Below are 27,875 nucleotides of genomic sequence, written 5' to 3' on the forward strand. Positions count from 1 at the left end.
TACCTTAGCGCTGTGATAAATGCTACTTTTCACCCAGACACAGGAGAATAGCCTGATTGTTGTGTGGTGTTAATGCTGAAATGTGTTGAACAGTCAGCGTGTCACCGTGCTGCATGTCAGGTTGTGAGTTACAAGACCCCACAGCCGGTGCAACTTTACGTGGACCCTGCTGCCCCCACGCATTTCACACTCCCACCTCCCTCCGTGTGACACCTCCCTGCACGCACATGCATCATCGCGTCATTGATGCTTAATTGATACTTCCCTATTTATTGTCACCTTCCCTCGCTGTCAGCTGACTCGGTACTCTCTGTCGCTTTGCATTTATGGACTCCCGGCTGCCTTGATCTCGGTAATTAGAGTTTATGTGCTAATTGGTGTAAATACAAAGATGGGAGTTGCAGGCGAACACTTCACACCGCAGCTATAAATTGTGGCTCTGATAAATGTGGGTTGTAGTGATGAAGGGAGAGCAGGAGTGTCTCCAGGAGACTGATATTTCTGCCACAAGACCTCATTCCTTCTTTACACATTCAAAGCAAAGTACAGCTTGAACAATATTTGGACAGTTTAAGACATCCTTACATGGTGTGGCTTTGAAAGACTCATTAAACGTAGATGTCAAATGTCACAGATACTATTTCTAGACCAAGTTGTCAAGGTTGTTTCCATTATGGATTAAGTAAGCATTCACTGTGTGATTCTGATCAGATCTTTAGTGAACTATTCAAACAGATTTATTATTTATAATCAAACAAATTATATACCTTTAGTAATTCAAAGTGTGATATTACCTATAAAAGGTGCTGCTCCTGCAGTGGCGCTGTGAAGGTGGCCCTTTCGTTAGGTGTATTACGGTAATATGTAAACACTATTTTCAGAGTGGTATCACGTCATATTTAGCAAATTGTTGCACTGCTGAGAGGAAAATATAACAATAAGACCTCTTGACACTTCTGCGATGTAAAGATTTCCAGGTCATGATCCATATGAACTGATTTGACCTGAAAACTTCAACCCCTGATGTCAATATTTATAATGTACATTTTGTAATCATGACATGGAACATGTAAAGCTACGTGCAACTGGTGTAGCAAAAAAATATCAATGAGTTCAGCATGACAGACCACAGAAAGTTAGGGATGGGTACCAAATTAGGTCTTTTTATAGGTACTGACTGAATTCTGTCTGTAGTACCGAGTACAGATTAACATTAAGTCAAATGGTACCATATTTCGGTACCCAAATGCATCCTTGTGACTGTGACTGTGAGAGTGGAAGAGTAGGTGATTTTCCATACTGGACATGAAAACAGCATTGCAAGTTTATATACTTGAAAATCTTTAAGATTTTATTATCAAACAAATTGATGTTTATCACCACATAAACACACACAACTACCAAAAACTGGAACCGTTAAGTATCAATACTGTATTGTTTCAAATGTGAAGGGTACCCATCCCTACAAACAGTAGTCACCAAGTTTATGATGAAAATATCACTCTAAATTTTGCATTAAAAACTTTTTATCGCCATTATTATATACACCACAAGCTGCTTAAGGCAGTAAAGTAAAACAAACTGTGATACTAGTTTGTCAAACACCAAAAAAACCTGCTCCTCATGTTGCATGATTCTTCTTTGGTAACTTAATTTACACACATTCAAAGTCCAAACCTTCAAAAACTGCTCATCTGAGTCCTCACATTATGAACATGTCTAACATGTTTTTCAACCATCTGCTTCTATATGCTCCATTTCACAGAAATGTACGACAATTACACAGATATCAAAATGCAAACTTTACCACAGATTAAAATCACGCTTCAACCATGTGCTTTTCACATGCAAACCGAAGCATGTTCCCTTCCTTCCGTTTCATTTTCAACTTGGTTCTTTTTAAAGTCGGTGTTGTCAGCAGATGTCCTTCTGACGGAGACAAAGAAAATGAGAGGGGGCTGGATATCATCAGCATAGAAATGAGCCTCCTCTCTATGCCCCTTCCAAGGCACAGCCACAGCGCCGCTCCAGCCACTGCACTACCTTTTCAACTTGCAAATGACAGTGTCACCAAATGCTATCCTTCCATCAATCAAGTCGAGGGGGTCATGAATATACAAAAGGCAAAGCGGAGACTGGCTGCCTCCCGCAGCTCTACTTGGCCCAATTATACAGGCTCAGCTTTCTCCTGCGAGCTTCCACTTTTTGTTTCAGTCTAAAGGGTACAGTCCTGGGAAGCCCCGGGCTTAATCAAGGTAGGTCACGCATACTGGACCTCTCAAGTGGACTGAAAATGCAAGTTAAATGTGGACACCAAATGTCATCTTTCTTTTACATCATTAGTGCTGGGGGGCAAAGACAGCAGGGGTCAGCTCTGCACCCCTTTTTCTGTGCCACATCCCATGTACAGAAGTCCTCCTCTTCACCAAAACACGGGAGCAGACTGGTAGGCCTCTGCAGACCCCTCCTCTCCTCTCCTCTGCTCTGCTCGGCTCTCTCTGCGGCAGCCTGCTTGGCCCTTTCTTTACCCCAGCTGTCAAATCATAGTAGTGAATTAGCATTCTAACGGATACGCCTCAACCCTGGGATGAATTAGCACACAGGAGTAACTAATGACCTCCCTGCTGAAAGTGAACCTTATAATCCATGGCACAGCTGATCAATATCACCGCCTCAGCTTGGCTTACTCTCTCTTTTCTCTTCTTGAAATCCTTTCACGGCTTTTGGAAATATGTTTTTAAAAAAAACAGTTTAATAAGAAATTAAACCAAAGCTTCAAAACAGTCATTAATGTTTAAATAAAGAGAAAAAAAAAAGTTGGAGCTTATCAATACACCTGGAAGGAAAACTGCTGAACACAGAGCACATTGGTCAATAACGTCTCATTGTTACGTATTCATTATGATGGAGAATGTAAACAAGACAAATCCATGTGTTAATGTAAGTAATGTTACCTGATAGCATCCATCACCGCATGCAGCAATTGTGCTCTTGCTCTGTGTTGACAAAGTGTTGCGAGAGCCGACTAATCAATCACGTCATTAAAACTAATGATTCCAATTGTTTTTGATGAGTGTAGAACTGATGCAAAGGTTAAGACCATTTTGTTACATTGAAAGGCGACTGGTTGAATGAAAAGATTATAAATTTCTTATGGAAAAGTGTGACACTGATGAGGCAGGAATGGATTTTTCCTACTAAGAATGACTTATTTCTAATAAAAATCACTATGTTACCAACATTTTCTGCCTCTGACAGCTTAAACCACACAAATTTAAAAAGGATCTCCATGTCAGTTTTGCTAACCAGAATTTAAGACCTTCAGTAAACAAACTCAAATAAAATGTGCTCTCAAAACAGATGCGACAAGCTGTTTTAAACATGCTTTGATCAGCTTTTTTGATGTGTTAATGCGTCAACAAAGGCGCCGCTATCGAGCCACAATCAGTCTCAGAGGAGAGTGAGGAAGCAGAGGGTTAATGTGGGCCCACGGCTGAGAAAATAAATAACTGTAAATATGTAAGCAGATGCAGGAATGGGCTCTGTAAGAGCAGAGTGGGTTTGGGTAAACCAACAGTCTGTCTGCAGTAATTTATAGACGGCTATGATAAATACTATTTGTCCATGACAGTCACATGAAATAATAAACCATGGATGGCGATAAACATTACTAAATCCTGACACTATTGATTTATAATGTCTAACAGTGACATCAAACCAAACAACTGACAGAAACAATGCCAGGGCTTTAGGAGCAGTTTGTCAACTATTAATTCTGTCAAAGGGGGTTTCGCTCTAAGCCGAGAGAGCTTGTCTTGCAGTTGTCAATCCCTTTGGCTGGAAACGACTGCAGCACGTCCGCGGGCGAGGGCCCTAGGCGCTGCTCCGTTAGCCCTAATTACCCCCATCCCCGCTTTGGCAACGACAAGAGCAGCCTCTATTTAAAATGCATGTTAATTATGCAAATTATTAATTGGGCTGGTGCTTGAGGATTTGTGTTTATGCCCGGATTAGAGTTAATAACTGTATCAAGCTACGTTTTAAGCCTGACCTATGACAAGTAATGCTGAGGTGCTGAAAGGGATATTTTCCAATACATTACCCTCTCTTCTCTTCCAAGTCCATTCCCCATTACAGAAGGCTGAATAAATGACACACAGATTCTCCTAGCTGGCTACAACAACCACTCAGTTTGGATCTACACTTTCTACTCTATTTCATCATACAACACTGCCTGGCTGTGCTCTATTAAAAGATCTTTTAGAGGTACAGCAGTTTGTACTTGCTGGTAGTATGCAACCATGAGCAAATGCTAACCCCTTTACACCCCCACACACAGTCACATAAACAGTTGAGGGTCTTATTTCACAGCAATCCAGGACTAGCTGTCAGGCTAATTGCACACACCTGTGATGGGGACCACACATGCTCCGTCACCACCTGCCATAGAGAACAGTCAACAACAGTGTGCACTCAGGGTATGCAGTCGGCATCAAGTTCAAGACAAATCAAAGGTTAGGTAAATATCTCTGATCAACTTTTAAAGCGACTGACACGAAATCAAACACGCTGCAACAGTACGTTTTGTTTTAAAGAAAAGCTTCACATTTATCACTTTTGTCACACTTTCTACAAAGTACTGTATGTGTGTGATGTAAGTGTGTGTTCGTTCTGGATTAGCCTCAGCTTTCACCAGTCTTGCACATCTTGTCTGAACTTGCCAAACCTCTGGGAGCTTTGGGACACGCTTCTTTGATAAAGTTTAAGCTTGGGCTTGTGTGTTGACAGTCATGCATGAACAAAGATCTGCAACACAATACCCTGAAGGTTTGACAGGAATATCAAACCTTTGTGTTACAACAGTGGATAAACACTCAAATTATCATTGTGTGTCCTGGTTGGTGGTTGGTTTGTAGGTATGTACCAATAAAAAAGTAGCGATACTACTTGTACTTTTGGCACATAAAATTCAAAATTAAACTTAAACCTGTAAACTTTGTACATTTTGAAATCATTGGAAGTCTTCGGCATACTAAAGGGTACAATTTAAGTAATCCACTTTTTTCATGAGTGTGTCTTTACAGAAAGGAGCATATCTTAATACATCAAAGTGCTGTTTTCATAGTACTACCTGCACAGCAAAGTACGCTAGTTCAGACAGAGAGCTAGCTAGCTTGTTTAAAACAGCTAGCCTAGTTAGAAGGGCTAATTTATTATAGAAGTATGGCTACTATAAAAGCTTACTTGCTGAAGAAAACCAGCTATTTTTTTAGAATATTGGTTACTAAGGCAGCTAGCTAGCTATAACAGCTACCTCTAAAACACCTCATTTATTAAGAGATTTTGCTCACAGAAAAAAAATAGGTTACAAAAAAATAGATAAATAAATAAATAACAGCTAGCTTACTGAAAGTCACACAGCTATCCCATCTTAAGGGACTCTGACAACTGTTATTCCAGAGTAATTTTCAGAAAACTGTTTTTGTTATTTAACAAAAAAAAAAAAAAAAAAAACAGACTGCAGGGGATGTATCAGCCCCAGTGTCAGCAAGTCAGCAGTCTTTCCACTTCCTGCCACGACTGAAATGGTTAAGGGCGCATTAAGCTGTTTTGCTCAATGGCCCTTGACCAATATAAAGAAGTACTGAGATAGCATGTTCTGATTTATGCCCTGTGAAGACATTATGAATGCATGCAAGCACATGTGCTGGTGCATGAACACCAACACACAGTAAGTGAAAATAAGCAAGTGAAGATAGATAGAGAGATAGACAGGCCGACAGACAGACAGATAGTCAGACAGACAGATTTGGGTAATGAACATGTTAAACTACAAAATCAGTGAAATTACATAAAGGCATTTCATTTATTTCCAACACAACCTTTTGTTTGCTGGACCTAAATTATAGCTTGATTAAAGCCTTACAGAGAGCTACAGTAAATCCTGTGTGAATGTTTGCTGCAGTTCCTCTAAAATGGGAAATATTGATCAGTGTGATTTCCCTGGGTACTGGGGAGCTGTAGAGGAAGAGTGAGAGACATTATTTAAGGGACATGGAGGCTCGGTTGAAAAAGGAAAAAAAAGCAGGGGGAGGTGGTGGTAGTGGGGGGAAACGTGACATTATGGTGTATGCCTTGAAACATGACTTAGTCTGAGTGGCCTTTGATGCTAAGGCAAAAAGGTAGTTCATCATTGTCTGGATGGGAACCAGGGGGGTGGTTGTCTTGTGTTGATTTTACATTATTAATTTGAGGCGCACAAGGTCATTGGGGCCGCTATAGTCATGAGAACCAGTTGTTATCTTAACACAGCTGTCGAGCTGAATCTGCATTGACTGATTATAGCATTGATTGGTAACACTGTGAAGAAGGAAGCCCTGGACGTTGCTTGTACTTTCAGTGCTACGATTGCTTTTTGATACTAAAAAAAACATCTGCTGTGAAAAGGTCCTTTTGTTTATATCTTCCAGTGTCTTCTGTGTTAACTAGCTCTGTGGCTTGAGCAGCATTGTTTAACCACGTTTCAGACACCTTCAATCTGCTTAAAGCACATCAAATGTAAATGTCAAATTGTTGCAAACATATGTTAATGGATGGGGAAGCCTCATGTGTAAGAGAGGGGGGTAAATCTAAATAGAAAATAAACATTACAAAAACTGTGAAATCTTAAACAAAGGGGGTTGAATCCTGAGCAGCTGGCATGGAATGAACTCTTCTGGAGAGGGAATGCCAGTTTCAGAGCGCCCCGAGCATCGATTTGGAGCCAAGGCAGTAAACAGCTTTTATCAGCAATAATGATGGCATAATCCCAGCTAAAGAGGAAAGTAGCATATGGTGCAAAGCTTACAACTGCAATCCCAACAAAGTAGGGGGGATTTTCATCACTTTGTCCACTTGAAAGACACTCTGCCAATTTATTTTTTTTCTTCTTCCAAGGATCATGATCTACCCTGTAAAATTAACAAGAATTGTGCTCGATAAAAGTGTTTCTTTCACCTTTTGACTTTGCACCGTGATGATTTCTCTGTCAATGATATCACAGATCTCAAAATTTAAAATAGCTCTGTAGACGCCGTAATGGTGCACTATACATAAAGGCTTTTATAGGTCAGCTTTTAGCCTATAAACTCCCACAAAGTTGATGTAATTCTATTTCAGAATCCTCCATACATGTACGAACAATAGAGTCATCCCACAGAGGCTAAATTAAAAATGAATTCAAACAGTGCATATAGCCGCCACCTACGCTGGAGTCAAACAATCCTTCACACAATGTCTATATTTCCGTTGTCAGTTTTATCACAGCCCCCTTCATTAAACCCATCAAGTTCTCCTTTTGATCAGACAACCACGGCCAGAAGACAGCTCTTTTCCAGGAAGAGTGTAACGCTGCCAAGTAGCACTCGAGACTGGCTTCAACCTCTGCCATTGATTTTCCTCCAAGCTGTGACCATTCATTGTTTGTGACATTCTCCTGTCGGCTCTTTAACACCATTCAACCAAATCAATTTCATATTTTTGTCAATGCCTTACAACTGGATGAGCCAGATGGGAAGGGACGTCACATGATTTAGGATGTCGATTTTCTGGCAACAGTTTCATCGGCAGTTTTTACAAGAGTTAGAAAACTGGCACCATGGGGTTTATTTAGAGATAGAATGGAGGAGTAGCCAAAAGAAACTGCTGCGTGGTAGAAAGATTCAGTTAGTCGATTGACTGAGAGAGAAACTATCTTATGAGTTGTTTATTTGTTAATCAAGCACAAATGCTAAATTATATGAAGCTAAGCCTGCAAACTCCACAAGTACATTTCTTTGTCATGTCGTACTAAAACATTTTGTGTGTGTTTTGAATTTATTTGGTAACTAAAAGTGGTGTACAAAGATAAAGTCAACAGTTTAACACACACTTAAAAGAAGTTGTTTACGTATAAGGACGTATGATGTTGAAACACAACAGTGTTTAACAACCACAACTCCTTATATATTAATCTATATGTATAAGTTAAGTGAATTCTGCTACACTGTTTTTTTTCTGTAAACACCAGTTTGAACTTAAGGACACACTAATGAGAACTTACAGTTAATTAATTTACAAACTTAACCCCTTGATGCCTGTTGTTGCGAATTTGCGTTATACCCTGTCAGGTCTCGATGATACAGGGTGAACTTGTTATATCTATACATATATAATATAACCTTTTTTTAACTATTGTGTGTGCTATTTTTAAACAACAATGAAAAAACACACAAAAAACGTTTTTTTATATAATTATGAATTGATTCAAGCTATAATGGGTTACAATTCTTACATTCATTTTATTGAAACAAAGAAGTACTGAAAGTTTGGCTTAAAATGTTGCTGTTGTGACTGATGTTTAAACAAAACATACTTAAAGAGTGTGCTTCTTTAATATTCTGTAACTTAATTGTCTATAACAGGAAGTATTATTAGATGTAGCACTACAGGAATTTGTCCCAAACTTAAAACAAATCCTCCAAATTGAAGACCATGATGACAATCAAAGCTCAGATAAACATGTGTCAAGCATCTAAGCGTGATCAAGCACATCACCTGATCTTGGATTATTCTTTTTCAGTGTTTTTTTCTATTTTTTCAGCTTTAGTTTACATACTGAAGACAAAACATAAAGAGTTAGACTCTGACGTTTTCATCCACTAGCCAGCACAGGAACTAACAGGTTATGTGTCTAAGATTTATTTGACTGTTGCTGATTTCACTGATCGTATTCAACCAATATTGTTTTTGGTTTCACCAAATTCTTTGTTATTCATCAGCAGCAGTTAGACTCTAAATGTGTCAAAATGGAAACCAAACACAAACCACTTCTTTCCTCTAATAACAAATGACTGCATTTATTCTTTTCCTCTTCATAAGCTCAGCACACCATCTGGCTTTGCCCTCTATTATACCCTCAATATCACACTAACAATGACAACAATAATAGCAGGAGTGACCTTGACTTCCCGTCTGGACTCTAAGAATAATATTTGATAGCAATATTAAGTGCAACAATAATGAGATGAATATTCTCCATTTAGTGTGGACAGCTTCAGGACAAATTCTGAAGGGAGAGCTGCCTGCTGCAGCTACATGCTGGTCACTCTTAGTTGTCAAGGCTGATTTATTGCCTCCTAGCTGTTCAATTTCACATTTTGTCCTCGTCATATCCCCGACTCATGATCATTCTGCACTGACCCTTGTAGGGCAGGCAGGGAATATTGATAAAACAATTATCTGCTTGCCGTTCATTTGATTTTCCATTTCAATTACGGATTGGAGGAGGCAAAAAGAAAAGATTGCGCCATTGATTTTCTTCCCCCTACCTTACAACAGGAAGGAGGCAGGCTTTGATGGGATGCTTTGGTGACATGGAATAGAGGCAGGAGGAGTGTGCTGTATAGCTTTAGGCACATTGCCTCTCGTTGGCTGTTGTTGAGGCTTTGCTTTATGTATCATTTGTGAAGTAAATATGATTTAGCATCACTGAGTAATAGTATTTTAACATGTAAAAAGACTCAGACTCTGCACCTCCAGACACACGCATGCACTCAGACTGAACACAACCTGACTGATTATTGATTCCAATGATTCAGATGTGATAAGTGTGTTGGTCTGGGCTCTCCATGGTGGGAGGGACCGGCGTGTTCATGCTGCTGCTGACCTGAGGTAAACACTGTATGTGGCGTGCACTCTGGAGGCCAAAGCACCCAAAGGTCATAGCAGTTTGTCAGCGACACCATTCCCACTCTCTCCCCCTTTCTGATGGTCTGCCACTGTCTATTTGTCACTCTTAAATGACAACACAGTTGCATCATACTTGTTTTTTTCCTGCAGCGGTGACACAATGCTCCACCACCTCTACATTGTACAGTACAGCGCTGTGACGGGGAGCAGAGTGTGAGGACGATTTGAAGGCACAACTGCAGCTCTAACATAAAAATAAACCAGATAGAAAACGCAGTAAGACATTCAAATGGGAGAAAGTGCGTGTTAAGTGCTGAGTTTTTTTCAGAGAGAGCCATGTCAAATGAATCCATTACCAGATAAAGTAAATAGATTCTTCTGTAAATGATTTGGAACATTGGTAATGGGTAAAGACCTAATGGGAATCCTGGTAAAATAGCCTTTGGGGAGCCTGGGAAAATCTGCCTCAGTGAAGTGGCCGGCTCTTGGCCAAAACCCTGTGTAGAGGGGAAGAGGGGGGGAGTGGGCTTCGACTTCACAGAGATGACAGAAATGGAAGGAGTGAGGGAGAGGGGGGAAAAGACGGACAGAGAGGGGGAGCAAACTGGAGGAATCTCCACCCATGGATGATGTTAAGTTCCACTGTTGAGCATAATCGTGAAAAAAAATGCTGAAGACTTGAAAGGGCTGATGATAATGCTATTGCTGTCCAGTGATCCAGCGCGGTCACAGGCAGCAGCAGCAAGGCAAGAAGTGCTGTACTACTTCCTATACTGCAGTCCGCTTCGGCGAACACGGCCGCTCCCAGGGGATTTCACATGGCTGACCTTAAATAAGTTTGGCTTTGATCAAAGTTTAGCACGAATGCTTTGCTTGCTGCAAGTCAGGGGATCAGGGGGGAGTGGATGAGACCTGGACAAGGAGGTCCTGGCAAAGACTCCTTCCCAAAGCTTCAGTGCCCCCTTCCAACACCGGATTATGTCGGGCAATTAAGGTAATGAACTGGCTAACGTAACAACACATAATGATCCTTTTTATCCTCCTTCTCCAAGGTGTCTCTTGCAGTCGCTCTGACACATCTTTACCCGGATCGTTTTACTTCCTGCTTCACCTAAAACAAACCAACACAACGCATGTCTGAGGGTAGGACAAATGTTTCCAAGCAGCAGCAAAGAGCAGCTCTTGTTAGGCCAGCCTTATAAGTTAGCACAGGCTAGGAAGTAAAAAGTAGCACCTGTGCAGACATGCTAACATGCATCTTCCTGCTCTGATGTAGCACCCAGGCCTCACGTCTATCTGTGTGGCAGTGCGAGCCTGCATTCCACTTCCTCCCAATCAACCTCCCACCCCATCAGCGCACAACTTGTCTGCCTGCTCCCCTTTTCATTCGAACACATTTTGTAGCCAAAAATTTCACTTCAATCTCACCTCATCTCTCCATACTACATTAACCCCTGGCAATTGCCTTCCAAATGACCCCATTAAGCTGTAATTGCCTCAGCAGGCCTGCTCCCTCGCTTGTAATTCTGTGCAGCGAACCCACCAGACGTTCCCCCGGCATTGTTTCATGTTCTGGCTCCCATCAGCCAGTTCAGACACTGACCCAACCCCCCCTCCCACCTTCCCCTCTCCTCTCCACTCTCCTCTTACTCCCCACCTCCTCTCTTCTGTCGTGGCCGGAGCTGTCGGGGCTCACGGCTAGCAGTGCCACTGGCAGACTCTCCTCGGCTCCACAGTGAGCTCACACGGGAGGCGCAGTGCCCTCACTTCCTCCTCAACTGCTGCACTCAGAGTCAATAAGACAAGCTCATACATTCACCACAAAATAAGCCTCAGTCCAGCTTTTATCATGTCACCCACAGGCCTGTATTTCATAAAAACACCAGTAAGAAAATCAGTCATTTGATTTTTTTCCATTCAGATTCACCCTCACACGTCACTGCCAGAATACACAGTGGCACAACTCGTGATATTAAACCATCGTCTTCCTCTTCAGGTGTCATTAAGATGCTGTTGGGTGCAGAGACTACAGCCAGCAAAGACACCCGCGTGGCACCTCCCAGCACAGCTTCACCTTTTCTGTTCCCACTGGGGAGCTGGTGTCAAGACCGCTCAACTTTTTGACGAAGGCCTCCACGGATAACTAACGCACAAATGCGGATAGGTGGAGAAAGCGATCCTGACAGTGATGTATTGCAACTAGTTGCAGGTGTCAGGAAGAAGATGCTCTGCCAGCCGTTGGCGTGCATGCACAGTGTATATGCATGCATGCACACGTCTGTGCCCCTGCATGTTTTCCTCAATGTGCACATCATGTATGTGTGTGCGTGGGTGTGCGCCTGCAGATGTTTGACATGTGTGTGCGTCCATGATGCCTCTAAGCCTTTACACGCGACCTGCAACAGGGGGGGACCTGGACTAATAATCCATTCAACACTCCCTCCATCTCAAGCAGCACATCCTCCCTGCCGCCCATAACAGATCTGCTAGCTCATAAAGGCTAAACGCTAGCACATACACAGATATACTTTCTCTGTCTGTTAGTCTGTATATGGTACAATCAGGCCATTTCTTAACGTATGGATTCTCACATTAAAAAAAGCTGTCTGAGAAGGTGCAACAACATATCGACAGAGTACGGTAGCATTGATTTTCCCTTTTATGCTGCAGCCATTTACTGTGATTTGAAATGTGGTTTCTAAATTAATTCTAAGCTGGAGATACACAAGCTTTCTCTGAACACACAAACCTTCAGAAATGCTTTAGATCATTGCGTTCTCTCGTCGACCGTTTATTTAAATTCGTTCTTTTTTCCTAAGCAAATGTTCCCAGGAATATCAAGGTGTTTTTGTTGCAAAGCTCTAACTGATCCGGGGGGATTTGCTTCCAACAGCCTGTCTCTCCCTCGCCTTTCAACACAAAACTCTGCGCTCCAATCAAAATGAACCACCAGGGACCCCCCCACACACCTCCCCCTCCCCTCCCCCCCTGAGCTACGCCTGCTCCGAGTGCTGTGATAGCAGCCTCTCTGCCATTGATCGTGGAGTTTAGCACAGAGCATGCATGCCACCGTTAGCAGAAAACAAAGACCTCTCTCCCTTTAATAGTGGCGCATGCCGCTAATGCAGCTAACGTCTCGTGTCTCCCCCTGCCCTGAAGAATGAATGAAAGAAAGCAGATAGCAATTAAAAAGGTTAACGAGGGTGCACGTCTCGTCACAACTCATCTTTTTCACACAAATCCTTTTAGCTCATAAACAGATTGATATTTTTTTGGAGGGGGGGGCATGCACGGTGGCTTGCCACAAGTGATAAAAACCCACATTCATGTCTTACTTCTAATTGTGTTCCACGTTACAAATCTAATTGTAGACGCTGAATTCAAAAAGGAAACACAGCGTTATTGATCCACCTAACACAGAGCAGGAGGATCTCATGAATTAGGAATGAGATAAATCACCATTAACCCCAGAGAACCCAGCTTGTGGTCGACCACTGACATACCACACTGATCTTTTTTTTTTTTAATACACTGGATAATTCTTCCTGGCATAGTATAAATATAAGTCTACCATGAATACAGCATGTGTCTGTTTATTTAATCAAGGCCTGATTTACTTGTGACAGAGAATAAATTCTTCTATTTTCTGTGAGCTGCTATAAAATTGCCATCATTTTTAATTAATTCTTAATTAAAATATATTACACCACAGCTTCTACCCATCTCTCTTGATATTCTAACATAATCAATTCAGAACCATTTACATATCATTAATTAAAAGCTTTCCTCTCTCATCCTTAAAATCATAATGAGGGCCGATTCCTCATTAGTAACCTATAAGGGAGAAAATAACAATACAGCAGAGAATGGATGGCGCGTTCCACAGTGAGTCCTTTGTCTCTGAGTTTCTCAAAAGCATTTTTTTTAATGCTCCTCAATTGGATTTAAGAATTACAGAGTCAATTTTGGAGACTCATTGAAAGCAAGTGAAGTCATACGAGCTGTCTGAGTATTTATTTGCTCTGTGCGCCGCTGAGAAACAAAGTCCATCAGTGTCACTAGTCGTTATGAAGATGAGCTTAATGAGATTTTTAAAATTCTAGAGACTCTCGTTTTTGCTTTTTAGAAATTAAAAGTTATTTTTTAATGACAAAATAAAAGTCCTGTGCAGTTTTTGTGCTCATATATTTTATGTTGTCTTCTCAATGTTACACCTGTGAACATTGATTAACAAATTGTCCTAACCTTGGACTCTGTTTACAATAAGACTTAAAACACGGCAGTTTGCTTGGGGTAATAAACAACAGTGTGTAAATATAAAAAAAACAGATCAGTACTTGTTGATACGCCATCAGGCTGCATAATTCAATCTCACTGTAAATTTTAAGTGCATCTATGCAAACTACGAGCCGTGATCATTTATTATACGCACTAAAACAAAACGTGCGTCCTATCTCTCCATCTTGAGCTCTCCCTTAAAGAAGAGTAATAATATCAAGTAATGATAGGTATTGTTATGCCGAGGATCAGGCACATCCTGATTTTTATCGCCCGTCTCTCACAGGTGCTCGGGCGCTACTTGTCAGGACTGCATGTCTGGGTCTTCCACATGTCAGATAAAAATCGCTGCACTTGGTGTTTCGGCAGCCTGACAGCAATTTATTTGAATGTTTTGTCACACTGGTGTTGGTGCATTTTGTGTGGGCTGCTCACCGGAATGGCAACAGCTCGTAGCTTCCTGACACGTGTGCACAAACGCACACATGCACTCTACTGCAACACACACACACACACACACACACACACACACACACACACACACACACACACACACACACACACACACACACACAAAGACTAGCAGATGTACACTGCACGAGCCGCATGTCTACTTTGGATAATTAAAACCTGAGTAGGTAAAAAGAAGAAGCAGAAATAGGCAGAGTGTTGGTAAAATGAGTGTGTTCATTTATGTTTAACACCCAAAAAAGCAGGTGACACTACATTGTTAGCACTTGTTAAGCTTTCAAAAATATCCGTTTTCATTTACACCTGTGACTTCACACACTACCAAGTGAAGACCAAAATTATAACCTCACACATGCTCAAAAAAGGCCACATTAATAAAAAGGTCTCCCCATTAATATTTATAAAAATATTTCATTTATCTTTTGATGCAAATCTTGTCGTCTTATTATTTCCTCCCGTGTCTGATTGAATAACACACATGATTCACAGCATGTTAAACACAAGCTCCAGTGCAATCTTGTGATTCTCCGAGCTGACATGGAATATTGAGTAAGTTAATGAAATCCTCTCAAAGACAGGAACTCTATTTTTACACCATGATAATTAAAGTACGACACAGTTATAATTTACAGCCCTCGCTTAATTGCATAGGAAAAGTAAAATGGGAGAGGTCTATGAGAGGAGATTAAATGTGTGCATGTGTGTGCATGCAGGGAAAAAACACAGTGTGTGTGTGTATGTGTATGTGTATGTGTGTGTACTTCACTCAAGAAGAGTGAGCGTAGAGGAGCTTCCAGTGCATCTAAACAGCAGGATTGTATCTTTAAGCATCGAGGAACGTATCAAAGATTAGGTAATGAAATATGCACCGTCCTATTTTTCTGCTGCCGGGCCCTTTGACAAATCGAGTACAATCCAAAATCTCCATAAATCACTATTAAAGACAAGTATATCATCACCAGCGCATATATCTTCCCCAGCCTGACCTGTAGACTAATGAGAAAAGGCCCAGACTATCTTGTCTGATTAATTAATTCAAAATGTCGGCTGTTATTCAAATGTGAGGCTGGTGTTATTTGAATAACACTTGACAGCGACGCCTGAAGAAATAATTTCTGGTTTGTGAGGCTGCTGCGGCATTACTGATGATGGCTCATGGAAATGTTAGAAGCTGAGGAGTATTTTTTCCCTCTTCGCTTTCCCTCCCTCACCTTCTCCGTCATGATAGCTCCAAGAAGTATTTCATTACTTCAACCGACCCCTCCTCCTCCTCCTCTTTTCTTCTTCTTCTTCTTCTTCTTCTTTACAATTATGGCTCTTACTGCTTTTTTTTTCCACTGTCCATCCTCCCTCTCCCTCTCTACCCCCGTCACCGTCTCCCTCTCCCTCTCTCTGTTTGTATTCCCTCCCACAGACGGCCCAGATCTACGGGGCAGCGCTCTGGCTCTGCGAGAGACATGCTGGCAAAGAGGAAGGTCATGGTTTTTACAACTGCAGCTCCCCAATGCTGACAGGGCCGCGCTGCCAAAGTGACACACTCTGTTTGGCTTTCCCACGTTCATAGAGCTCCACGGCACTTCGTCTTTATCACGGCCACGCCACACACACACACACACACACACACACACACACACACACACACACACACACACACACACACACCCACACATACAGTCAATCAGCTTTAGAGCTGTGTTTCCTTTCATAGGGCAACGAAATGATCGCACAAAATATCAAAAAAAGAAAACAAGTGGAGGTTATCTCATTAATGTGTGCTTTTTTTCCACACAGCTTTGATTTATTTAGTTGATTTTTGGGGGTACGGAGGAAAAACTGCACTAGAGGAGGAAAACCATGAGTGTACGTGTGAGGGCCCAGGGGCAGTGCACACCCTGCTATCGCTTCCCTCATCAAGCATGGATTCTAATCAGGGCTGGGGAGATATAAGACGCTCAGTCATTAAATAAATTAACTCTGCCACTCCATGCTCTCCTTCAGCACCCGCGAGAGGCCCGCCGTGCCCTGCATACTTACAGAGGCTGTGAGCACCGTGAGCAACTCACCTTCACAAACACACACACACAGGTTGAGAATGAGCATTAAGAAGCAGAGAGGAACCCTCCTCCTGTTGTTTGGATGCTTTTACAGAATTGCATGACTTGAAAAAAGTGTGTTTTCCTACAAAGAATCCAGGTGTGTAAAGTCTTTTTACATCAGAGCTCTCTGTGTATATGACTGATGAATAACCTCTGAAGACCAGTGCTGATTCACAGTGCTGGTGAGACAGCATAGACATGAGTTTTTCTGAGGATCTGTTCAGCCTGCTGCCATTCATCAAGAGGCAGCCGGAGCAGTGACGAACAGTAAGAGAGCTCAGTGTCGGCTCGGATCACTGACACAAACAATCAAAGCTGACACACAGTCTCCGCATAGCACCTGCCACTCCGGCAACACAAATAGATCAATATGAGGGGAAACTGGCTCACTGTTTAAAACTCATATCCTCGCACCCACATCATCTTCCAGAGCGGCATGATGTTCAAAAGAAGAACAACAAAACGCACGCTTAATACATATCAATCACTCTGACGGAGGAAGTGCTTATTTGAGGAGCGAATACGCCGTGTCAGCAGAATGTCCCGTGTCAAAACTTGCCATTTGAATTTCCAGCCGTATTGTGTGGTAGACAAATGTCCTTAGAAAATCCCTTACATTGCAATTTATATCATTTTAATGCGCGCTTTAATTCTCCATTACTTAGGGAGGAAGTACCTGGGAGGGTGGAAACGCATTAGAGAAAGTAAGAAATGAACAGAAGGGTCTGGGGATCTCTCGAGCAGACACAATTAAATATTCATGCGTCTCCTCCTAGGACACAACAGATACAGATCATTATCATGGCAACAGCACACCACCATTTTGTTCACACGTTTGGCTGCGTATCACTGAGGGGAGAAAATTCCATATGAATCCAAGAGTAACCTCTATTACTGTCCCTAATAATGGAAACGGAGTGAAGTGCTTCTTTTTTAGCACAAAGTGACACTTAAAATGATACTGGAGGAATACATTCTGCAAAATCCAGGACAGGTTTCATGCTGGTGAAACTAAAAATGTAACATCAAAGGTAGAGATGGGGTTTGTTTGCACAGGGGCACAAGTTTGTGTCTCCGAATTTTTGCCAAAAGTCACCTCCTGTTAAAGGGAAAAAAGGAGAAGAATAGCAGTAATGTACTCTGGATGACCTCCACTTTCTAAAGTGAGGGGAAACCAGCTTTTTCTCTCCTTCTTTTTTTTCTTTTTGCTTTTCAATCCCCATCAAAGAGGAGCAAAAAAAAAAGGAGGGACAGCATTCCCCTGCTCACCATCATTAATCATCGCTTTCTGGGAGCAAGCGCATATTAATTTCTGTCATCCCAAACATCATTTGGTATTGTTAGTCCACGGCTTAGTCCTCATTGAGCAGCAGACGCCGGCCGTTCCTCCTGGTTTGAGGGAAGACAGGGGCCTGTGTGGCTGCGTTTCAGAGCAAGAGGCCTTTATCCCCGGGGCTCTGACACCAATTAAGCCGTTTCACCGGGAGACGAAAACAGGGCCCGTCGTTTCTCTGTAACATGAGCCAGCACCTAGCCGCTGGCCCCTCGCCATCTTTCCATTACTTCAGGCACAAAAATCAACTTCAAGGACTTAAGAAAACAAAAAGATGGTTTATGGTGAATGCTCATACTTTAGTGAGTGTTCACAAATTTTAAAAAGGGAGGGATCATTTTGGTATTTTCCACAGCAGAAGCTCCTCACTTCACTTGCTATCCAATGGTTAAAACTATTTCAAATCTGTATTTTAATTCACACAGAATCCCTAAACGATGTGATTGTATTTTGCCACATCTGGAGAGAAAAATGCTCAGTGTGCAGTTCCCTTTATATCTCTTCTGTCCCCACAGTTGGCTCCTGGCAGGCAGCAGAGTGCAGCTTGTCTCAGGGCTAAAGCAGAATAATGCAAGGTTTGTTATGAATTAAATATTAGAAATCTTAACACAGCAGCCAATAAGAATTATTTGCCTTATTAAAGCAGCAGAAGACGCTGATTAAAATTTCATTGCATTGCAGTCTTTTTCCCATTTCTGCCTTCAATACATCATTCTAATGTATGAAACATGTGGAACAATGGCATAAGGAACAATGGAGAGAGAAAGAGTGTGAGGCTTCTTTTCCAAGACTGTAAATGAGGAGAGAAAAAGCACAGACTCTCTTTTTTTATCTGCTTTTAGAGCACCCAAAAAAGAAGGTTTTCCTCGAGTAACAAGCTGCAAACTGCCACCATGTCAAAACATTACAAATCAATTTTAAAACCTCTACATTTACCGACTGCTACCTCTAATTCCATCTCCACTTTTCTACAGAAATCCATCACCTGTAGGAGTAACCCCTGAGAACACACACACACATCAAAAAAACACACGCATATGAGACCAAAAAGTGTAGGTTTGAGAATATCTATCATCAGGATTAAATACAGACGAGGTTGGTGGGGGAAAAAAAAAAAAGTGACAGAAGCCGTATTGTTTTCAGTGCTCTTGCTCTCACAAACGACGGGTCATTTAGTTGTCCACATGTAATGTGTACAGAGTAAATGAACATGCTGGTGTCTATTGTCCCAGGAGGAAAACTCTTCCCTGAAACACTAGAGCTAATGAAATAGGGACCTATAAATAGCAGAGTCATTACAGGGAGAGGAGTAGCGTTTGCACCAGTCTTTCACTCCAACCCTTTTTACACTAATAACCGCCTCTATGGCAGAAGAGACAGTTGGCCATGGACGCACGCAGGAATGAAGATCATGATGCAGGAGACTCAGGTAAACATCTCCAAGTGTTTTTAAGACTGAGTGCACACACTTAAAATAACTTTACTTTTTTAACCTCTATCTCAATTTAATATTGATTTAATAAATCTATAAAGAAAACTTTTTTTTTCTTTTTATGATACTTAAGTTTGAAAAGTCGAACAATTAAACTTTTTGTTTTGATTCAAACTTAGAAAACAAAGTGTAAAAGTTTTTTGTTGCAAAAAAAATGAGTTTAAAGCAGTTTAAACTCTGCTCATAATTTTGAAAAAAATTATAACCACATTTACCATAACTTAATTTTGTTGAAAGTGCTTAATAAATACACATTTGTGAGTTTTTATTTTTTATTTTTTTTAAGATGCTATGAATAACCATGAAACAATAATTAGGAGCACAAACCGCACCATTTCTCAAATTCTGCATCATGAGATCAGTAAAGAAAAAAAATTCAACTTGGCATTGTCGGTTGTTCACTTTTTCCTGAAGCAGTGAAACTCAATATTAGAACATGCAAAAACATAAATATTGGTTTAAGTACCTCTGACAGGTCAAAGGTCACTGACTGTTTTGGCGAGAGTGCAGTCCCAGCGCGGCAGAAAAAAAAAAAAAGTCTTGCTAACTCACACTGACAAGACAACAAACGGCATCATTCATGTCCCCATTCGCAGGTTTTCTTCCAGTGGACACATGAGTGTATCTGTTCTACAGAGGGTCAGGGTTTACAGCAGATTCAGGTGTATGTTTTCATCTGAGGCGACGGGCAGAAACGTCAAAAAACGAAAGTGGCGTCCAAAGAGCCTCCGACAGCCTCACTCCTCCTGCTGTAAACTCATTTCAATCAATCCTTCCTTTTTGCATCCCAAGCAGCCTCTGCTGGCTGCCACCGCCTGAAGATAACTATTTCACCACCTCTGTCATGCCTAATTAACAACTCAGATGTACAATTCAGAAATTTCGCAATTAACCTACTAAAATATTGTTGGAGGATGCTAATTGTTATGCCAGTTGCCATAAAGACTCATTTGCATAACGTATGTGCAAAAAACAATTATGAGCTGTTGATCGTGCAGGAGCCCGCGGAAAGCGCTCCGAGCGATGGAGGGGGAGCGAGGGAGACGTTTGCAAGATGGGGGGCTCGTGTGTGCAGATGGAGGGACAGCACTGAATCACCGTGCAGAGAGAAAGGAAAAAAAAAAAAAAAGGCTGATTTGAGGAGCCGTGCGTGCAGATACCAGAGAGCTCCGGAGCAGAGGCATCTATCTGCACAGCACAAAAAGCATTTTCCCTTCCAAATGAAACTGATATGTACACTTTTGTTTTTTTCTCCTCTCCCTCTCTTCCTCTGTCTGGCTCGACTTCTTTTCATCCTTGCTGATGGGGAAATGGAGGGTATTTGGGAGCTACTTAGATAATAGCCACATCTTCCCCGGTCCCCCTCGTGCTTTAGAGGAGGAAGCACTAGTGGCCCTGCCATTGAGCCAGTCAGGAACCCAGCTGTGCGCGAGCTATTCGGCACAACACTATCTAGTCTCTGCAGCCGCATCACTGGGGCTCTGCGAGACAAAAAGCAGCCAAAGTCAATTGTCTCTCCTGCTGAATGGCTTTCTGTTCTCTGTCAGGCATTTACTGGAGATTTTGCAGAAAAAAAAAAAAAACCTCTCTCTTAGGTGGACAAATAAAGTCAAACATATTTCTGTTCCCACTCTTTCCCACTTTAACTGCAGCTGCTTTACATATAATAATAATGATAATAATGAATTTGTATTAATAATTATAACCCAATTGGAATTAGAAGGGTCATTAAGTTTGTCAGGAAATATTGAAATTAATGTTCCCTGTAGATTTCAGAAATGCTTACCTCCTCAGTCCTAACTCTATTTACTGCAGGTAATGCCTTTAGTCAGCCTTGCATGTGGTTAATTACAGGCTCATCCTGAACTCTATTTAATTAACACAGTCTCTTCCTACCCCTACATCACATACATCCAAGACAAACCCATGGAAGCATGTTTAGCGCTTTGCAGAACATGTGAAACAAACACAGCGACACTGGCTCCGACTCCCCCTCTAATCCACTGCTCTCAACAGTGGGTCGCAGCATTTATCAGCCTGAATCTGCCACACACTCTCTTCCTCTCTTCCTCTCTCCCTCCCCTACCTCTCCAGACCCCCTGTTTCTGAACCTGACGAGTCAAAGGTCAGCAAAACAACAAGTCAATACGCAGCCAAAAGAAGCGCCGTGCAGCTGAGAGAGCTGTGGAGAGAGGCTAAGCCTCTCTGTGGCACTCCGTGATTTAGCCTGTAATAGTTTTCTGTAATCTCTTTCTATTGATTAAACCTCACATCAAAGAGGAGTCCTGCTACAGAACCTCTCTTTTCCTGGTCAGAAATACCATATGGAGGTAATCTTTCACCTTTGTTATTCTTGCCGCTCCCGCTGCTGCTGCTGCTGGGAGCCTCTCCTCCTCCTTCCAAGCCAAGCATGAGACACAGGACGAGGGAGCGGGCAGCAGGATAAAACAAACCCAGCGCACAGGAATAACTGCAAAACTCATCGGGATGGCAGGCAATTTTTACCTCAATGCATTCATTGTTCTCACATGCAGCCTACGGGGAAAAAAGGTACAACATGAATGCATCCTTTGTCCTGAACACGAGGGGATAAAACATTTTAATTCCATCTTTTTTTACATGTGCACCACGAGGAAAGCATCACACACTGAAGGACAAAGAGCAGCACACGCCAGCCCAATCTCACATTTAGCTTATCTAAATGCAAAACCAAGAAAATTTAGGAGGAAAAAAAAGCCTCCTGCTAAAAACACTCAATTTAGTGACAGGCAAATGACTTCATGCTGCCACTTAATCTCATTTCTTGCATAATGCTCTCTAATTAGCATATCAAAGTGAATTAATACTTCTAGGGCATTAGCAATGCAGAAATATGCTGCAGCTCTACAATAACACTCAGAAGAGGACTAGAAACTTCTGAAACTTCAAAATATGTTGCTATTACTAAGAAAAAGCGTTCCTCTACCTCTGCTCTCTTCAAAAATCAAGAAAACAAGAGAGAATCCCTCCACTTTGATTCGTCTCTTCACTGATCACAAAATAATTCAACACAAACACTTCTGCAGCTTTTGAAGCTGAACCCTGGACTCGCTTTTCATCTTCACGCCAGACAATAAGGCTCGATAACATGATACATGCGCGCAGTAATTACACCCATGATTCTTGGACCGCTTTCAAATTTATTATTAAAAGCCATTTTCAGCCAAAGCTGGATCCCACGGCTAAAAAAGACAGCAGCCCCCCCTGTGCCATCTGAACGGACATGAAAGGGCCAAGGATGCCCTGAGAACGGGGCTGCAGGAGCCGGTGAAAGGCTCACTGTGTGCAGAGGAACAGGCCGGTCAACAAGGCCACCAGACCAGCTGAGCTCTGTCAATGACTGAGGGAGGGGGGAGCTGTGACTCTAAACCACAGGTTAACCATGCACACACACACAGTTACACACACACACACACTTGTTCCACCTCTCCTCTGTCTCATCTGTGACTTACTAACATTTATTCTTGGTGCACAAACAATAACACATCCACATGTGAGGATACTGACTTCATATTTCTCCTCACTTTAAAATTAAGAGCTTATTTCACATCACAGACATCCAAGTCAAAGCATCATAAAAGTTTTAGACGCTCAGAATTGATAAACTGTCTGATTGTAGAAACTTCCAGATTAACGCTGGCATGACAACACACGTCTCTTTAACTCGTGGCTAAAAGTTAAAACACTTATTTTACGTCTGTTTCACTGAGATCTGCTCTCTTCACATGCGTCCGAACCAAGAAACACTTTCGCATCAAATCACACAGAAAAATATCTATTCCTATCTGTCCCTTTCATTGTCTAAACACAACACACACACACACACACACACACACACAGAGAAACACACACTCAGAGTAGAAAATCTCTGCTAGACTGTGGACCCTCTGCCTGCCCCTGTGGACACCACCTGTGTTGAGGAAGTTCATAAACTTTTATGATCTCTCTTGAGCCAGTTTCATCATAAAGTGCACAAAGGTCACAAAGCTGACCTGCTCATTTACACTGAACCCACGACATCATTTTAGTAGTCTCATCACTTTTTTTGTCTTTGGCTGAAATATTTACACTTCAGTAAAAATAAACAAAAATATGGTCGTGTTGGTGTCAATAAATCCTGATTTAAATTCTAGGGACAGAAAAAGAGGTAGATGCGCGGCACAATAAACTGTGGTGTGTTTAAAGACCAGGATTTTTTTTTTTTTTTTTTATATAACAATAAGAAATGTTGCAGCTCATTTTAAGTTCCACAGACGTCGTGGTGAAGTGTAGAAACTGATCTGTGTGTGTGTAGGAGGTGGCTTTTTGAAAAGTGACTTTAGTAAGTAAAACTAGAAAAACTCAAAGGAAAAAAAAAGTAATAATTTGATTTCAGTAGGTCCCTGATATATGTGTGTGTGTTGGTGTGTGTATAAGTGGCTCAAAAACTTAATTTTTTGATTACGATCCTGGACACTGCAACCCTGATTTTAATAAATTGTAACTGTGCAATACACAATTCAAACGTTTCCCAAAATGTTCTCTTTTTTTTTTTTTAAACAAAAAATTAAACTTTTTTTGCAACCTGATGAATTCACAGCACTTTATCATGGTTGCTGTTGGCATAAAAGGAGTTTTTGTCGCACTACGATACAATTACAGATTGAGAGCGTAGTTGATATTTTAGGTTACAAGCTATTTGCTGTGATATGTCGAACATGTGCTGCAGCACCTCTCAATCCTGTTCAGCACCAGGGTGACGAGTGTGAAAGCTCGAGCGCACTTTCTGTGTCAATCTGAGCAGCCAGTGCAGGAGGAGATGCTGCTGCAGACACACGAGCATCTCCAGCAGATAAAAAAAAAGAAAGAAACCTCTCTCTGCTGTGACAACATGCTGTTTCTGTTTGACACAATGACATGTTTAAAAAAAGACACTGATTCATTTGGGCAGAGGTAACCTGTAACCTGGATGAAACCAGATCACTGGGAGGCGAACACGTCTGTGTGCTGGTGTGTTCTGTGGCTGGACCGTGATTTGTCTTGTGTTTGTAAAATGTTTTATTGAAAAGTCTTACCTGTCTTTTCTTTGATTTCACAGAGAACGCTGAAGAGAGCTGGTTTCATTCTGTGACAGTTCAGTCCATGTTTCCTGTTTCAGTATAAGACAAGATAAAATACTGAAATAAATTCACTGAAAAATCACATGATTGACATTAGCAGGATACAGATAATTTAAGAATTTAAATTCACTTGTCTATAAGTCATGTCTTAGTGTGTCCCAACAAACACATGTCTCCTAAAGTCAATTTTCATTATCAAGCAGTGTTTGCTGAAAGTTAGAGCAGTGATGAAAATGAATTTGGTTGGACAGTAGTATTACTTCTTCATAAATGTAAAACCATAAGCCAACTAATGCACTAAGGGATGCTTTAAAGGTGAATTTCCAGCCACACTTGTAGTTTTAGCTCAGAAAAAAAAGGTTTACTACAGGACATGTGTGCACAAACTTTTTGAGCAAGGCAAAGCAGGCACACAGGCACCTTCTCTAAAATGCTCTCCTTCCCTCACTGACAACTTTCTCACGTGTTAAACACACCTCAGTGTAAGATTATCATTAAAGCCACTTCAGCCTATTGTTATGCATGGGGGACTTAAGTTAAGCGGGCCACATCTCAATAATGATGCGTTCAGCGTTTCAGGGAGGGGGGCCAAGTTAATAAAACATATAAATCAACCAACTTTGCTTGCGCCTCGTCCAGACTCTGATCAGTAATGGTCATGATTTGGTGCAGAATGTCACCAATGTCTTGTTTTCTTCCGTCTCCGTCCGTCCCATCGTGTCCATGTGGAGGCGGCAGTGCCATGCCTCCTTGTACCGAGTGGCCGGCCAGACTCACGCCGCCGATCGACTGCATGATCCGGGCTTGATCGTCCATATTAGCCGCTAAAGAGTCTGTGCACTGAGCCACACAAATTGAAAAACTCATATACGAAATGGGCTACAACATGTGCCGCAGGCAGAAAGGATGCACGGATGTGGGATTCTTCGCCGAGACAGCGCGCACACGTTTCGTTTCGCTATTTTTGAGGAAAAAATACCTATCAGTGGTGTTAACGCGTAAATCTTGTGTCCAAGTTCTCGCTGTCCTCTCGGTTTTTTACGCGCGGTCCAAAGTGCCAAAACGCGTGGATGTGTCTGTAGAAAAACACATAAATCTTCTTTCTTCTTTTGACACTTCTTTGTCAAAATTGCCGGTCCATCGTTCCCCGCGCGGATCCTCGTGCCAATCTGTCTTTTCTCAGAGATTTGACGGCTGCTAGAGACAGAAACGCTCCTGGTGATCTCTCATTTATTAGCGCTCTTCGTGGGATTCCCGGCGCATTCCCTCTCCAAAATAAAATGTCCAAATCCTCCTCGCGAAGCACCGGCAACAAAAAAAATATCCAATGTGGAAACGTGTAAACAAATACAAAAAAATCTTGCAGGTGTTGCCAACTATAAATGTGCAGAAATGATTCCCGCGACAACTGACAGTGTTTTTAAAAAATACAGAATCAGCAGCGCAAGGTGTCCAAATGTGGCTATAAAAAATATGAAATGTAAAAAAAAAAAGTTGTGTTTAGAAAAAGAAGAAGAAGAAATTAATGAGGACACAACGCTGTGTAAAGGCGATGCGCAAAAAATATGTTGCCCTGCTGAAATTTATGAGCTCCAGCCTCTGCCTGTGTGTGTTTTATGTTGTTTGATGGCAGCGGTAGTGAGCGATTGACAGTGTGCCAATGCCACTCACTCAGTGCAGACGTGTCAGAGCAGGGAACAGGGCTAGAAAAAAAATAAAAAATACAAAATACGGAATGAAAATGCACGCTCCGCCCTGCAGAGGAGGGGTCTATATTCTTGTCACTTCTCGCCTGAACACCGAAAAACAAAATGTTAAGAGCTTGTACTTAGGATGGTGATTATAATGATGAAAGCACGCCACAGTCCCCTCTCTTTCTCGCAGCAGCAGCAGCAGCAGCACGATATCCTCGTTTCCTCACGCGTGCACGTGCAGCTATGTGCATATTCTCTAGCAATAACAAAGATTTAGTCCTGCAACCACACAGGCAAATACATAATGAGAGTTTTTATACAGTTTGATGTAGAACTGCATAGTCCCTTGTAAGCCCTGGTTCAAGCCAGGCAGGCAGTAGACATGTTTATATTATTGGAAAGTAAAGCTCGTCGACCAATCACAGCCCGGAGTGACGAAGACTGACGATCCGCGTGTCCTATTACTGGCAGATGCATGATGCTGGGAGCCCACCCACTCCATCCCTCCATCTTCACACCGCTTGTACAAAAGGATGGGAACTTCTGATTGGTCGTTGCCACGAGTGACATCCATTGCACAAGCAGGCGGCGCTGCTCCGTGCTCCTCCGCAGTTGCTATGGCAGCAGACAAGTTGTTGAGCTGGATGCAAGGCAGCAAAAAAATACTGTGCACCTCCAAAACAAGCAAGCAGAGCACGAGTTCATTAAGGAAATGTTGAAAATATGTACTCTCATTCATATCTGTGACACTATGTGAGGAAAAAAGAGAGCGGTGTCACACACTGGGGGGTGGGGTGTTCCTGCAGGGGAGTTCAGCAGACTGTCTGAAGAGCAAAAAGGCCTCAGACATGAAGTTTTTACAGAGGAGGTTAGTTTGAGATGTGTTTAATGATTAATGACCATCAGATAAATTCATAAAGTCCACATTTAATCTGCCGTTTCATGCTGCTTCCTTAAAAAGAGTGTTCTTGAGCAGCTCAGATAAACATTTGATGCCTTATTTTTGGAGTGAATCACATCTCCAGAGAGTCAATGACTATGTTACGCAGAGTTTAAGGGTTTGAAGTTACCCTCTGTGGGATCTCTTTTATGTAAATACATTTTTTAAGGATTTCAAGAAGTTATAAAAAAAAAAGAATGTTTGTATGTGCTAAGGGCTGTAAAACCATCCCTTACACAGGGAGAAATAGCCATCATGAAAAGATGTGACACAGTTTGATTCATCTCCTTAAAAAAAACATCTTTATTTAATCTTTAATGAAGTCTCACATTTTTTAATGATGTAAGTTGGTAAATAGTTGTTACTTCAATCCAAACAGGGACGAAAAAGAATGCGCGTCGTCCTCATGGACCACAGTGTAGTCTGAGGATCTTGACCCACAGGGGAACAGTTTCAATGTCACCAGCAGCCTGTTACTATCTCTGCACTGTGTTTTTGGCTTAGTTAATAAACTCAATAAAAAATATTCAATAGGAGTGAGTGAAAAATATGAAAAAAAGCATGTAACACTGTGTTTGCAGGGAGACTCTGAGATTAAGAGGGATCATCTCTATGACAGAGTTTTAGGTGTGATGTAAAATTTCATTTCTAACACCAACAAAGTGCCATGAAAAAAAAAAGTTTCTGAGATTCCCTCTTTATGTCTGTTCCTCCATGCCACAGTA

At 41.7% G+C, this 27,875-nt stretch overlaps 1 protein-coding gene across 10 annotated transcripts in view; it reads right to left on the bottom strand.

Annotated features, from left to right (window-relative positions):
- Positions 1-26,575, bottom strand: part of pbx3b (pre-B-cell leukemia homeobox 3b) — a 62,316-nt gene extending 35,741 nt beyond the window's left edge. For 3 of the 10 annotated variants that reach the window (XM_074670464.1, XM_074670457.1, XM_074670459.1), the window contains exons 1-2: positions 25,136-26,574; positions 24,472-24,551 (exon numbers count right to left, since the gene is read on the bottom strand). In XM_074670464.1, coding sequence (XP_074526565.1) covers positions 24,472-24,551; positions 25,136-25,383 — 328 coding nt within the window. In that variant the 5' untranslated portion in view covers positions 25,384-26,574. Of the gene's footprint in view, positions 1-24,471; positions 24,552-25,135 lie in introns of all 10 variants that reach the window. The other 7 variants (XM_074670465.1, XM_074670460.1, XM_074670458.1 and 4 more) reach the window with 4 other exon arrangements.
- Between the last annotated feature and the right edge of the window lie 1,300 nt (positions 26,576-27,875).

Source organism: Halichoeres trimaculatus, unplaced genomic scaffold (genome assembly GCF_033239565.1).
Source record: "Halichoeres trimaculatus isolate MK-OKI-2021-1 unplaced genomic scaffold, fHalTri1.1 fHalTri1_scaffold_5, whole genome shotgun sequence".
NCBI classification, from domain to species: Eukaryota; Metazoa; Chordata; class Actinopteri; order Labriformes; family Labridae; genus Halichoeres; species Halichoeres trimaculatus.